General features: G+C 38.7%; 1 protein-coding gene and 1 long non-coding RNA gene across 2 annotated transcripts in view; both read right to left on the bottom strand.

The window, feature by feature from the left end:
• The window catches only part of LOC142857736 (uncharacterized), a 507,050-nt gene that overhangs the window by 191,913 nt on the left and 300,960 nt on the right, over positions 1 to 14,177 (bottom strand). The window lies entirely within an intron of this gene.
• Purg (purine rich element binding protein G) overlaps positions 4,416 to 14,177 on the bottom strand; it is a 30,049-nt gene continuing 20,287 nt past the window's right edge. The window contains exon 3 of the mRNA XM_075986502.1: positions 4,416 to 4,667. Within this exon, the coding sequence (XP_075842617.1) occupies positions 4,563 to 4,667 (105 nt within the window). The 3' untranslated portion in view covers positions 4,416 to 4,562. The remainder of the gene's footprint in view (positions 4,668 to 14,177) is intronic.

Below are 14,177 nucleotides of genomic sequence, written 5' to 3'. Positions count from 1 at the left end.
CATTGCAGTTTAAGAAATATGTTCCCTATTCTTTCATGCTTTCTCCCCTGCCCTCTACGGTTTTTCTTCACAGGAGAGGGACCTGATTTATGGTCTGTCGGCTTTCCCCTTAGTTCATTCTCACTGGCACGTCCCTTAATAAATAAAGCTCTTGTACAAATAATCTCATCTTGGCATCTGTACCTTGGAGGATCTGGACAAACAGACGGCTTGGACATGTGCTGGTGGGTGTCTAGGAAAGAATGGCAAATATGCCAAACCTGCATACTGAGTGTGGTCAGTTTGCAGTGGCTGCCAGGAGCGGTGTTGAGAAATATTCTAGCATTGTATCTGGTCCACTGAAATGGATGCTGTGGTCTACTGGGAAGAGCCACAGCGAGGGCAAAGGAGCTGGGTCTTAACCTTTCACTGGTCACTACTGCTGAACTGAAACATTCCACGAAGTTCCATCATGAAGGGAAATGGTCCAACCAAGCGTGATAGTATATGCCTGTAATTCCAGAACTCAGGAGGCTGAGGCAGGGTTGTTGTGAATTTGAGACCACCCTGGGCTACCTGGTGAGTGCCAGGTTAGCTAAGGCTTCACAGTGTAACTGGGGTCCTGTCTCAACAAAATAAGGAGCTGGGGATATAACTCAGTTTAAGTAGAGTGATTGCTTACTTAGCATGCATGAGGCCTTGGATCCAATCCTCAGCACTGCATAAAGGCAGGGATGGCGCTGCATGCCTATACTGAGGAGATGGATGCAGAAAGTTCATCTAGATCAGAAGTTCAAGGTCACACTGAGCGTGAGATGGCCTGAGATAAGTGACAGCCTGTTACAGAAACACCAAAACCCAAAGCCAGACCCAGGAAACAAATAAAAGGAAAGGGGGGGGCACGGTTAGAGAGCCACTGTATGTAAAACTTTTGTAATGGCGAAGGATATCCTTAATGATAGTGAAGGATTAATGCTGACGGTTAATGAATAACAATTGCATCGAAAAACTAAGTAATATGTCATTAATTATTTATGAGCAATAATAATGCTTAATGATAACCATCCATTGTATCATATCATTAATGATCCTAAATGACACTGAATGAGATTATGTGACTGAATTATAAAAGCCATAATAGCCCCACATTGAAAGATGCTAAGTCAATGGAATCTAGAAAAAAATCAAAGCGTAAGGGTTTGTTAATGTTCTTCCTCTTGAGCTAGAGGGCCTGTGCTCTGTTGCGAACTTCTTTGGAGGTTTGCCTCACGAAGCCATCATAACAGGTTGTTGTGTGTGAATATCACACACTCTCCTTTATCTGAGTTTATATTTGCCAAGGAACATCCTGTGCATTTGAGCAGAATTTTCGACTGAAAAAAGAATATGCTGACCAACTGATTAAGGAATTCTAGTCTCTCTAGCGTTCATTTATTTCCTTTAAAATGTAGTTTCTAAAATTAAAAAATAAGGCTTATCATAAAATAAAAATTGACGAGGAGGAAAGCAAAATCCAACATCTGTTTCTTAGACACAGCTTCTTCTAATTTCCCCAGGAGTAGCGATTTTTTGTTGTTGCTGTAAATTACTTCATTTCTTGACTGGATATGTGGCATTCAAAATATTTTCTTCATGATTTTGTTTAGAGGGGCTTTCTTAGGATTCATTTAGAATGAGCTAACAAAACCAAGTTTTTAAGTACACAAAGCTGGGAGCCAATCCCTCCATTCAGAAGCCACTAATCATCGCATGTCATGTGTTTTGTTGAGTCTTTCATGGCATCAAACACCATGTTCTGTAAAAAGTGTAAGCTTTGTCTACCATTCACAGACTACAAGACATCAATTTGCCAAGATTCTGTGTAGTGTTGGGCTCCCTGCTCTCTGTGCTTTGTTCAGCGTGATGAAGTACTGTTCCTTTCTGTATGAACTGTACTACATTTTACATCCACCTCCTCCTTCCAAGGATAAAGAGGAGTTCCAGGAAGATAGTCTTAATTCTAAGTGTGAATCTATACTTAGATTCACGACAGCGGCATGATGTGATAGCAAACACAGGGGACAAGTTTGCGATGACCTAGAGAGGCACACTCTGTTTGTTTCTTAAGACTATTTTCTCTTTTAAGACTCAAAACAATTCCTGATGTGAAATATTAATTACTGAAAATGAATAAGCCTGGGCTTTCAGTGTTCAAAATTTAATAAGACTGTACTTTAATGGAGAACATCTGAATTTTTTTTTCTCAAAAATGCTTCCCTGCAAGGATTTAGAGAAAAAAAAATCTTGAGCTTTAAGATCTGTAATTATCACTTTAGGATCAGAAAAAACAATGTCCCCAAATATTTTTGATGCCCATGGATAGACATGCAATGGCTAAATCCTTGAATCAAGGTTTTGCTTAGAGAGAGACTGATTTTTTTTAAAAAAAATTATTTTAAGTCAGATGAGTTTTATTCATTGGAATTAACTGTTTTGGGGTTCTGACGGTTGAATCTAAGGCCTCATCTGTGCTAGGCAAGCACTCGACTACCAAGAAACATCTCCAGTCTTCCTTGTATTGTGAGGCATGGTCTCACTAAGTCAGAGCACCTCCCAAAGATGATAACTTTTTGATGGTACAAACACTATAGTGAACATTAATACAGAAATCTAATTGGCTTCAGGGTTAAGGTTGGAAATCTTTTCATATAAAAAGTTTTCTTTTACCCCCACAAAACTTAGTCTCTTACTCTTTCTTGAAGGTAGAATTAACTTTCATGTCAACGAGTATTACTAGAAATATTCTCCAAAATATTCATATATTCCCTTACTCCCTCCTCCATGAGAGCGCCGTGGGATGACTGTGTAGCACACGCAATGCTGTGCTGTAAAACCGAGGCTGTGATTTAGGAGCACAGCGTTTACTCAGGTAGTCAGGTTTAGTTTCTTATGTCAGAAGCCAGATGAGAGCCAACAGCTATTCGAGATGAAATTATTGTGTAACAAAGAACCTCAGTGGTAAAGATGGATAAACCTGAGTCCTTTTTTTTTTTTTTATGTCAGTGACTGTGGGCCGAGGAGCTTTGGTAATTTGCTTCCATTTTTTCATATGGCTTTAGTATCAGATTTTATCTGTGGCTTGGGAGACACGTTCTGTGATTTCAGCAGCTTTCCTTACACTGCAGCTCTCAGCATAGCTTGCAAAGCTTAACATCTCATGAGACTACCATCATGCGTGTCTCTATTCTCCATTCTGAAAAATGATACTGCTTTGTTCTGAGAAATTATAATTTGATTATTTCTGTCCTTATTATCATATTGGAAGAATGAAATTTTCCTTCGGACTTTTGCACTACAGAAATGGAACCCGAGGCCTCATGAGTGCTACACAGGGACTCTGCCACCGACCCACATTTCAATCCCCAAACCCTTAAATATGGCTTTGGAGAAGTGAGTTTTTTTTAGTGTGGTTTGGGATGAAATGAAGATTTAGAAGGTGCACTCACTTTTCTGTAAATGTTTTCATCCGGCTCAATTCAACGATCAATTGTCAACAAACCACTAAACCAGACAAAGGCACCGCAGTGGCACATAGATGCTCTTTTCAACACACTTTGAGGAATGACAGGGTTTGATTACATGAGCAGTCTCTACACATGGTTTCCCAAGTTAGACCGACTGGATTTAAATTTCCAGAGAAAACATAAATTTGCAGGCAAAAATGAATAATGACATAAATACATGGCAAGATCAGCACTTGGGGCCCAGTGTGACTGAGGTGACTTCTGAAAAATAAGAATCCAGACCAATGCCACATATAAACCAGTTTATTGGATTGTCAATGATACTTTGAGACAGATTCAAGTTATTTTATTTACTTCATATAAACAGAGGAAGGGCGGGAAGGTTGAAGTTCAAGCTTTGTTCAGCATGTATGCAGTTAGCATCCACAACAGCACCATTGAGTCATGGAGGAGTTAGCACCACAGGGTTTTAGGACCTAACTGTGAACATGCATCACTGGGAAACTTGGAACATGAGAACTGAATCGGTATGTGTGATGGTCCATTAGAAACAATACAAGGCAATTTCCGACTTCTTTTCATACAGTACAATACAGTCACAACCGATGAGAACCTTTGAAATACGATACAGGACAAAAACACCTTGTACCCTGTTAACACTAAAGCAGTTACAGATTTTTTTTTAAAAAATGTTTCTTATACGAGGCAGCGGATTGAAATGACCCCACCCCCGTCAAAATTTAAATTCATCGTTATATAGTTACATGGTCTCTTAAGAAAGCATTTTCAAGTCTACCTGTCTTCTCCCTCAAAGCTGGCAAACAGCGATTTGGAAACTGAAAGCCTTAAAGAAACAACCCCGCCCACAGCAAACCCGACCGAGTCAAGAAGTCAGTCCTCCAGTTTGGTGGAGGGCTTTCTGCATAAGGTCAGTTTGAAAATGATGCCAATGGCGTGGAGACCTGTCTTCCCTTCCGTGCAGGAATGCCCAGTACAGAAGCCTTGCACTCATGATGAACTTGGGTTCATTTCTTTCACCGAATGTCTTTATTCTGGACTGGAACATAAGGGACTTAGTCCTTAGTCCTCAACTGTGTTTGTAGTATCATAGGGCTGTTCCTTATGCTTGGTCTGACAACAGTGAAAAAGGCTGAGATTCTCTCTGGCTTTAGGGTAAGTTGTGAGCTAAAGAAAAAATATTAATTTAAATTTAGCGAGTAAGAAATTATAAAGGGAGTCCTACTATTTTCACAGTATAAACCCACTAGTAATGGAACTGAAAACCTTTCTGGTAGAAAGCATGTAACAAACACTCCAGTTTTAGCCTAGGCCAATTTTGGCAAATGAAGATACTGTATAAGTAATGTGCAATAAGCATTGATACAGGTATATTCAGACCTCAGTGGCTGGTGTCACGGAAAGAACATTTTTACTTGCCAAGAGAAGAATATACCTGGAATATCTATGCAGACACAGGACTCAATTATGTATCTGCCCAACATGTAATCCTGGAATAGTGATAACAGGGTCATTAGGAAAATGTACTCAGTAACGGCATGGCAGCAATGTTCCGTGGTCTATATTTAACAGTGAAACATCTGAAAATAGAATCAGTACTGTATGGGAGGTTTACGATTCACCATTTCTATACTTGTAATACATGCGTTTGTTTTCCAGTTCTTAAAAAATCCCACTAGGACCAACATCTTTCAGAACAACAATCTAACATTAAACAAACTTTCTAAGGAAAATTCTTAGCATCACAGAGTTTGGGAAAACCTGCTACTCAGCATCACAGAATACGCAATAGATCTACATTTAAGATTGTTCATGCCTTGACATTAACACACCTTTGGGTTAATAGATCTTATTTTAAAATAGAAAACAAAGACACAAACCAAACAATTGACACAGAATTTGTTTTTAGTCTCTCCTTGGTAAGGAAAGACCCGATAAGCTTGACTCTTCTATATCACGAAATGATGAGCTTGTCTAGGAAACATTTACATTTATTAAAATACTTAAAACTAGAGAGAGAAAAAGGGGCGAAAGTGTAGAAAGACCTAAAACCGGATATCATGGAAAATGTTTCCTTAAAATGTTTAGGTGCACTGTTTACAAATGAAATTGGAAACTTATGAGCCTATCATTTTTATGTTGGCAGATGTTAAGGGATCAACATAGGAGGGTTGATACTTTTGAGAAAAAAAAAAACCTGTAAGTTTTTCTGCTGACTAAATCCATTATATAAATTGACTACTGATTGCCCCAAGAGGAACCATTCCTACACCAGCATGTTTACAGGAATGATTAAAACTTGGTAATTATCAAGTCTGGATGACCTGAGCAAATAAGAAACAAAATGGATTCTTAATGCTTTACGGTTACATTAAAACTTAATAAAAACAAAACAAAGTTATGATAGGCTAGTTTGATAGTTCTGATTGCCCTCTTATTTGGCAATTACTTCAAGATAAGGTAGAAATAATTAAAAAGAATTAACAAATAAAAACTGTCTAAATTTTTTTTACTGAATGTTTTTATAGTTTACATGGTAATTTCAAATAACTGTATGTTAACTTAGGCAGTTTTGCCATTTTCACATATACTTTTTTAAATATTTTCATTTCTGTATTATTCATTGTGTATACTATGTAACAATTTTCTGTTAAATTAAAATAGTTTACTTTATCATTTTATATTCTAAGTGGCTTTAGAAAAATGTATACCTAGGATAAATTTATAAAAGGATAACGACTATTTTAAGGGATTTTTAGACAAGTTCTATATAGATAAATAGTTCCAGATAATAAAGTGCCTTCTTTTTCCAGGTAATTTTTTTCACTAAAATATTTTAAGGCCTTGTAAGAAACCCAGCACTACCAGAAGTCTGATAGCAAATGGGGCTACATTATTAATTAGCAATCTTTTTGTAGCTCTTGTATCATTTAATCTTTCAATAAAGATGGCAATTTTAACAATTATAAAAGCTATGAATTTGCATCAATTCTGAATGCATTTTGAAGGGAAGGGGAAATGTATACTTCCTAAGCACTGTGATTTATTTGTAAGACTCAGAAGTTGTTAGTAGTCATTGAACCTCAAAAAAAAAAATCAACAGAATTTTCAAACTGTGGCAAATGAGGCCATTTAAAAAATTTATTTGTTCACAGATTCTATTTTCCTTTATTTAAAATGATTGTGCAGCCTTAAGTGGGGAAGGCTGGAGAAAAATCAATGGTAAATTATTCAGATATAGGCATGATAGATGCCTTCTACTGCAGTACGTTTATGCATAATTTATGCTGATGCCAACCCCTAATGTTAGCATTTATACCCACCTTGCTATGACCCATCGGCATATCGCAGTAAAATGCCTGTGACTGAACAGTTTATATAAATAGGAGCCATATCCACACAGAAACCCACTTATTATGTCTTATTCCCCTTGGGAATAAGGGTGTGCTTTAAGCACAACTATATTCTTGTTTGTGTGGAAAAATTTAGATTTTGGGATGAATTGTGACTATCAGGATTTCTACCAAATTATCTTTGTTCAATAAACACTACTTTAAGGTTTAAATATTGTTTTAAAGAATTTTAATCAGAAAATTGCTCATATTTAAGTCGGCACAAGAGCAAATGCTCACGATACCGAATGGTCATGGTTTTCCTGACCATCACTGGGTTCATTCAAACTGTTCTTTGAAGGTGTTGAGGTCAGGACACATGAAGAGAAAACTCAGTGGGAAGATAGTCTACGTGAGACATTCCACATCACAAACCAAACAGGAACTACCAGTAAGAACAAAGTGCTAGATTTAGGAAGAGTAATTCTAGGGTTAAAAAATGGTCAAAGTGGTATAAACCTTATAATTGCACATTCCTTTTCAAAGTGCCACAAGTTACCATATATTTTTCTAATATGCACACAATTCTACTTTTTCAAACTCTAAATACGTACATAGGTTCATCTTTTGCATACTAGTACAGTCTCACAAACGTCACGAATATAACCAGGGAAGGTGAACTATAACTGTAAAATGCAGCATAGTGCTTTTAAGTGGTAACGGGTAAGAGCCCACGTCTTTATGAGGATTCATGTCCAAGTGTAGTGAAAGCATTCCACAGACCTGACGACCCCGGAGAGCTTGTTCAGGCAAACGTTAGTCATACTCCGCCATGCGATGCACAGAAGTCTTACACTTTAAAAAACGTATCAGCTTAGCTATGGTTTTTATTTTTGTCTATTTGACTACATATTATATTTACTATCTTCACTCAATGGAGCGGCAGTATGAGCTAGTAACCCATTTGGAAAACAGTATTAAATACCGAGGTTTCCCATCTTAACTGCTCATTCCTACGAAGCACAGCAAAAATGTGTGGTACTGATGCTACATGACTCTCTCTCTTATTTAAACAGAAACACTAAATGGAAATGTGTTTTAGGAGTTATATTTAGAAGTTATCTTCAGAAGAAACATAATAAGGATAAAAGGACGATGGAGACCAAAGCACCAAAATATAGAACAGACCAAAGAATTGTGTGGAAGATCCCATATTGCTGAATTTCCATTTCACTGGGTGAGAACTAAAGATGGTTCTTTGCCATTAATAACTGTATTAATATAGGCTTCAAATACCTGGCATGCATACAAATTTAAATTTTGAATATTTCTACTATTTCTGAGTGTGATGAAATTTAAACTTGAAACCGTTTCTCTGAAAACTGGGATAAAAATGCCACCGTTCAGGGACAGTGGAGACTGTGAATCCAGTGGTCACGAGTGCAGGGTCCCTGGGTTCTCTTACGCCAGAGGCTAGCTGGGCAGAATGCTCTGTTTCCACAGTGAGAAGGTTGGCTAGAATATGGAAGTACTGCCGCTGCAGTTAGGATTAGTTCATCATCACAGAACACCAAATGGCTCTCCAGAAGGATCCCTTTCTTTTTCTGCAGTTTGAGACCCTCCTCCTACAGCAGTGGTTCTCAACTTTCCTAATGCTGCGACCCTCTAATACAGTTCCTTATGCTGTGGTGACCCCCAACCATAAAATTATTTCGTTGCTACTTCATAACTGTTGTGAATCATAATATGCAGGATATCTTATATGTGACCCCTTTGAAAGGGTCACTAGACCCCCAAAGTGGTTGCAATCCATAGGCTGAGAACCACTGTTCCACAGTGTAAAAATGACTTAATAATTTGTCTGAAAGAAATGCCCAGTTATATAAACGCTCCATCTTTTGTGGCTAGAGCATGGGACAGAAATTGATATGGCAGTCTTCCAAGGAAGCTGACAAGATAGAAAGGAGCATGTACGATAAATCCTTGGTAATACTCCTCCTCCTCCACCAACCCTAGCTCAATACACTGACAGGTAGGTAGCCATCCTCAGAAGCTTCCCACAGCTTTTGAGTATAAAATTAATCCTTTTAATGTTAAGTAATGGATTTTGATAGTTTCAGCATTTAAAATTGGTTAGAGAAATACTTACAAAACACTGAAATGCATGGAGTTCTTAATCAAAATTGCAGACACGGAAACTACATTATGTACAATATTCCAACTATATCTAGCTGATCAAATACTCCAAATAACTTCATACTGTGCAGTCTTTCTTGCTAACACACACATTTTTGACAGTTTAGGAGCTAGACAATTGTGTTTACCTAGATACAGCTGGCGGTGGCAGGTCTACGCATTGCTAGAGATACTGCCCATCTGCAAGGGACCCAGTCTTACTCTACTAATCTTGCCTGTCTTTTCCTTAGCTGTTGTGCTTAGAGAACTCTCAGTTGTAAAATGCCTCACAACAGTTAGAGTATGCATTTCTCACTGTATCTGGCTGAGGCTGGCGACATCAATCAGTTGTGTGGGCGGTGGTTGAATTGCACAGAGCTTGTAAGAGCAGAGCTTCTCTGCTCTGTAGGTAGTGACATGGCATCTATCACTCTATGCCAAGTATGTTTTATGATATTTGGGGCTGAAAACCGTAGTAAGTTTTTTTTTTTGTGGGACCAGCTCGCTAAATGACAACACAGATATTAATTATGAAAGCTTGGCCTTAACTTAGACTTTTTCCCAACCAGCTCTTATGACTTAATTAACCTGCTTTTATTAATCTATGTTTAGCCACATGGCTCGGCTACCTCTCCTCTGTACTGCATGCCTGACTTGCTCTGTGTCTTGACGGCATCCCTCTGCCTCTCTTCTTCCCAGAGTTCTCTCTCTCCCTGGAAATCCCGCCTCTTCTCTCCTGCCTAGCTATTGGCCATTCAGCTCTTTGGTAAACCAATCACGGGGACACATCTTTACACAGTGTAAAAGACAGGATCTTGCAGTCTGCTCTAATAGTTAGACCCAACAGAAGGATTAGCTCATGGAATATACAAAATAATACCTGCTGATTTAATGCATTTGAAACAGGACTGAGAAAAAAGACAAATAACATTTATATTATACTCTACCTAGCACTGGCTCTCCATGCTGGCCTCCATTACAGTAAGGTAGGCGTCACTGCCATCTAACGAGCAGGGTAGCTCTCCTCATTCATACGTCGCTGTGACATAGCTCTTCGAAGGGTATTCTTTACAGTACCAGCGACACCACTGACTACAACCTCCTCTAAAACTTTAATTGCTCATCTTTATCTTTGCCAGGCGTTCTAGCTCAAAGCTGAGCTGCTGCACACAGCAGCCAATGCTTTCCTGATGCTAATTCAGACATAGAAGTGAATCAAGACAATGAGCCACACAGCTGCAGCCACTAGCATGCATATGGATGCTATCAGAAGGAAGGGAGAGTCAGTTACATATCCACATGAGTTGGGATCGATCGGAAGACTGTGGTTAAAGTAGGAAAGCCAAGGCCAGGAGACCGTGATCTCCTTGGACTGAGCAACTTCTGAGCTTAGACTAGATGCCACCAGCCTTTTCTGGCTCTGAAGCTCTTTATGGTAATAACTGGTTCTTACACTGACAAAATGGGAATCTGGGTGGCACTCAAAAATGGTTTTTCTTTTCAAGGAACAAAAAAGCAAGTTAAGCCTCAAAAGTTTGATGGTTTGAAAGTTTCACCCAGCTCTGAGAATTAGACATTTTCTTTCAATAAATTATCACTATACTTTCTTTGGTAGCAATTTTGAAAAAAGTACTTTAAATCCTGAATAATCCTATTTAAGTTGCAATAGCATGTGCATACAATAATACTTTGTACTGTCAATAAAATTAGTATTTAGGAAGCTGCCCTCCTCCCACCATTTTCCACAAATTCACTGGCTAAGGAACAGGTCATTTTCTGACCTCATTTTCCACTATAAAGAGAGGAAGGTGAATTATTTCTTGTGAAAATCAGAGTTGTGGTTTTAAATAAAATTAGTGGAAAGATTGTGGCTTTTGATGTTTAAGTTTGACTTTCTAACTTAAAATCACTCAAATGTACATAAAACCAGCATTTTTTGTGACACCGTGTTGACTAAAAAGCAACAACAACAATAAGGTGATAAAAAAAACTTAAAAATGAGAAGTCAACTCTTCTGGGTGAAGGGCATTAAACCTAGGGCCTTGCATGTGCTAAGCCCATGCACAACCACTGAGCCAACGCTTCTAGCCCCATAAAAGTCTGGTTTTTGCTCTCCAGAATCGCAAGTAAACGGAAGAAGGAAAGGTATTTACTATAATGCCAACTTCAAGCTATGCTGAGACTTCAAGTCCCTCCAGCAGGGTATAAGCACCAAGACATGAAGTTTGTAACTCTCTCACTGTGAGCTCTTTACCGTCCTCACATTAAGCTGATATCGTTTCTCGTATTCAAATGGGAATGGGGCATATTCTCATTCTTTCCATCTGGCAAGAAATATCATTGGCAGCTAGTTAAAATTAATTACGACAACTAAAATAATGATGAACTGTTTAGATGTTGCACAAAAGAAGTTAGCGGTCTGTAGAATTGAGGATACATCCTTGAGGCTTATTCTGATGGTTCTGGAAGTTTTCCTTACAGGTTGGAGTACACTAATGAGGCTCTCTTGGTAATTCAAATCTAACCAGCCTTTTAAAAATAAGAAATACAACGTAGGCCAAATTCTACGCAAAAGTAGGTCACATTAAAGAGAAGCGTCACTTCAGTGTTTTTGACAGCAGCAGACTAAAATATGGAGGGTAAAACCAGGAGAAGAACAAGTATGAGCGGGTAAGGAAGACAGCCAAGATGGCTCGGCAGGTAAAGGCACTTGTTGTACAAGCCTGGTGACCTGAGTTTGATCCCCAGAAGCCACCTAAAAGTGCACGGACAGAAGTGACTCTCTGCAGTGGTCCTCTGGTCTCCACGTGTGCACCACGGCATGCGTGCCCGCCTCCAGACATCATACACACATGCACATGCATTTCCAAAAGACCAAAGAGGGACTGTAGGGGTACTAAGTGCTAGGTGGGAATGTAAAAGGAATAAGAACATAAGTGGACATGAGATTTGGATAACTAAAATAACAGTAAGTTTTATTAATATCCTCTTACCACTCTGGCTACTTTTTATCTCATTTGGGTACCTTTTCCCATGAACTGATATAAATATTATGTTGCTATAGGACTCTTTTCTATTGCCAAATAATTATTTAAACATTGAAAATGATGTGTTATCCTTCTAGAATGTCAAGAGAGTACTGTTGTGTGTATGTGATTGGTACGGGACAACAAGCTGAGATCCTGCTGACCTCCTGGTGTTGGAGATGGAGGTAGTTAAGGATGCAGGGTAACATCAAATTCAGCTATGCACAGGACACAGATAGAACTCTTGCAAAAGACAACAGAAGAGGTAAACTTTCACCCTTTAGGCATACTGGAATATAGCAAAGCAGGAAGCATTTGCTCAAATTTAAAGACTCTGAGTAAACTGGCAAAACTTCGGATATCATTTGGATGTTTAGAAAAATCCAGATATAATTTTGATGCCCATCTTGATGTAGCTATTCACCTCGGACTTACGTACCCTTTTCTTGGAATTACAGATCAAGCTGGATTTCTAACTATAAAACTGAGCTTGCTGGTCCATGTCACATCATCTACAGTGCATAACAGCTCCCTAGGCATCCCTGCATCAATAAACGATGGAAGCATTCGGTCTATCTTTGTAAGACAAAGTTAGGCCTAGGCTGGTACTGAACTTGTAATTTCCCTGCCTCAGCCTCCCAAGCACTAGGATTGCGGGTCTGCAGCACCAGGCCCAGCTCTAGTCCAGGGTGTTTTGATAAACTAGATTACTTGTAATGCTACAGTAAGAATCTCCTCCCTTGGGATTATCGCTAACATTTACTTTATGAAACCACAGCACAGCTTTCAGGGACGGAAACAGTTTGGTGGCCACTGTCATTGCTAATGGGTTCTCACCCACTTTCTCATTTTTAGTAGAATAACTCAAGGGTCCCAAAGAGTATTTCGTGGTCCATACAGACCCAGCTAAAGTGGCAGAGGTGCCTGGAAGTTACAGGGACGGTCACTTACCACTGGACAGTATTTTCTCACCTTGTATTCTTACTGAATGTTTACTGTCAAGATATTAATACATTAGATGCACAGCTCAGATGTTTTAAGTTTTAAGAAGATATCAGCAACACAAAGAAACCACTGTGAAACTCAACCACATGGATGGTCTAGTAGGCACACGAAAGAAACCAAAATGAAAACAATACAAGCTGAGTTAAATACAACTCTAGAATACACAAATATGTGTCAAGTTAAATCAATGGATGCTTTTGGAAATTAGGAAGGTAAGTGGGCTGTGGGGATGGTGATTGGGAGTGAGAAGACAGGAACTTTCTGGGTTATGGAAACCTTCATGTCCCCATAGTCATGGGGTACTGACGGAAGGGTATAGCATTTGGCACCATGTCAATGCACACACACACACACACACACACACACACACACACACACACACACACACAGAGAGAGAGAGAGAGAGAGAGAGAGAGAGAGAGAGAGAGAGAGAGAGAGAGAGAGTATTCCATGTTTAAAAACCTTGGGATTCCAGTGGCTGAGTCCTAATTTATGACTACCTCACTATTATGATTTGCCCTGTGTTCATCAGTTTTAAAGAGGTTACTTTCTGAGTCAAATATCCAATGGATGATTAGTTTCCTACAGAAATAACCTTATTACACTTTATGATTATTCTAAAAATAAAATAAAATTATATTAGTTCTGAGGAGAAAATGCTAATACACTGAACAGAATTTTCTCAAAGTGACACCACGTATTCATCTGTAAAGTTAAAACTGTAATCAAAAGCCAATCATTTCTCCAATTCATTCCTTTTGGTAATTTCAACTAAAACCTACCAAAGACTTAATGCTGTCCCACATCCACATGCCACACAAAGACATCTAACATAAAATTTTACTATTCATAATCACCTCCACTCGAGAGTAGAGGGACAAAATGAGCAAGTACAATGTTCCTGCACAACGAGGGCTATGGTAAGGGTATGTTAGAAAAATAAATGAATAACCCAATTTCCCTTAAACTACTATTCCTTAACTTGAAAAGTGGCTTCTTACTCCACATCACAAATTCTAATTGATTAGTAGTGAAACTGCAGGCATCAATTCATTTAAACCAAAAACAAAAGAAGGCTGACGTTTCTAATCCACACTTATGATCATAGCCATAAACAGAAGACTGTGTAAATATTAAGT

This window comes from Microtus pennsylvanicus, chromosome 9 (genome assembly GCF_037038515.1).
Source record: "Microtus pennsylvanicus isolate mMicPen1 chromosome 9, mMicPen1.hap1, whole genome shotgun sequence".
NCBI classification, from domain to species: domain Eukaryota; kingdom Metazoa; phylum Chordata; class Mammalia; order Rodentia; family Cricetidae; genus Microtus; species Microtus pennsylvanicus.
This window is presented reverse-complemented; position numbering and strand designations above follow the sequence as displayed.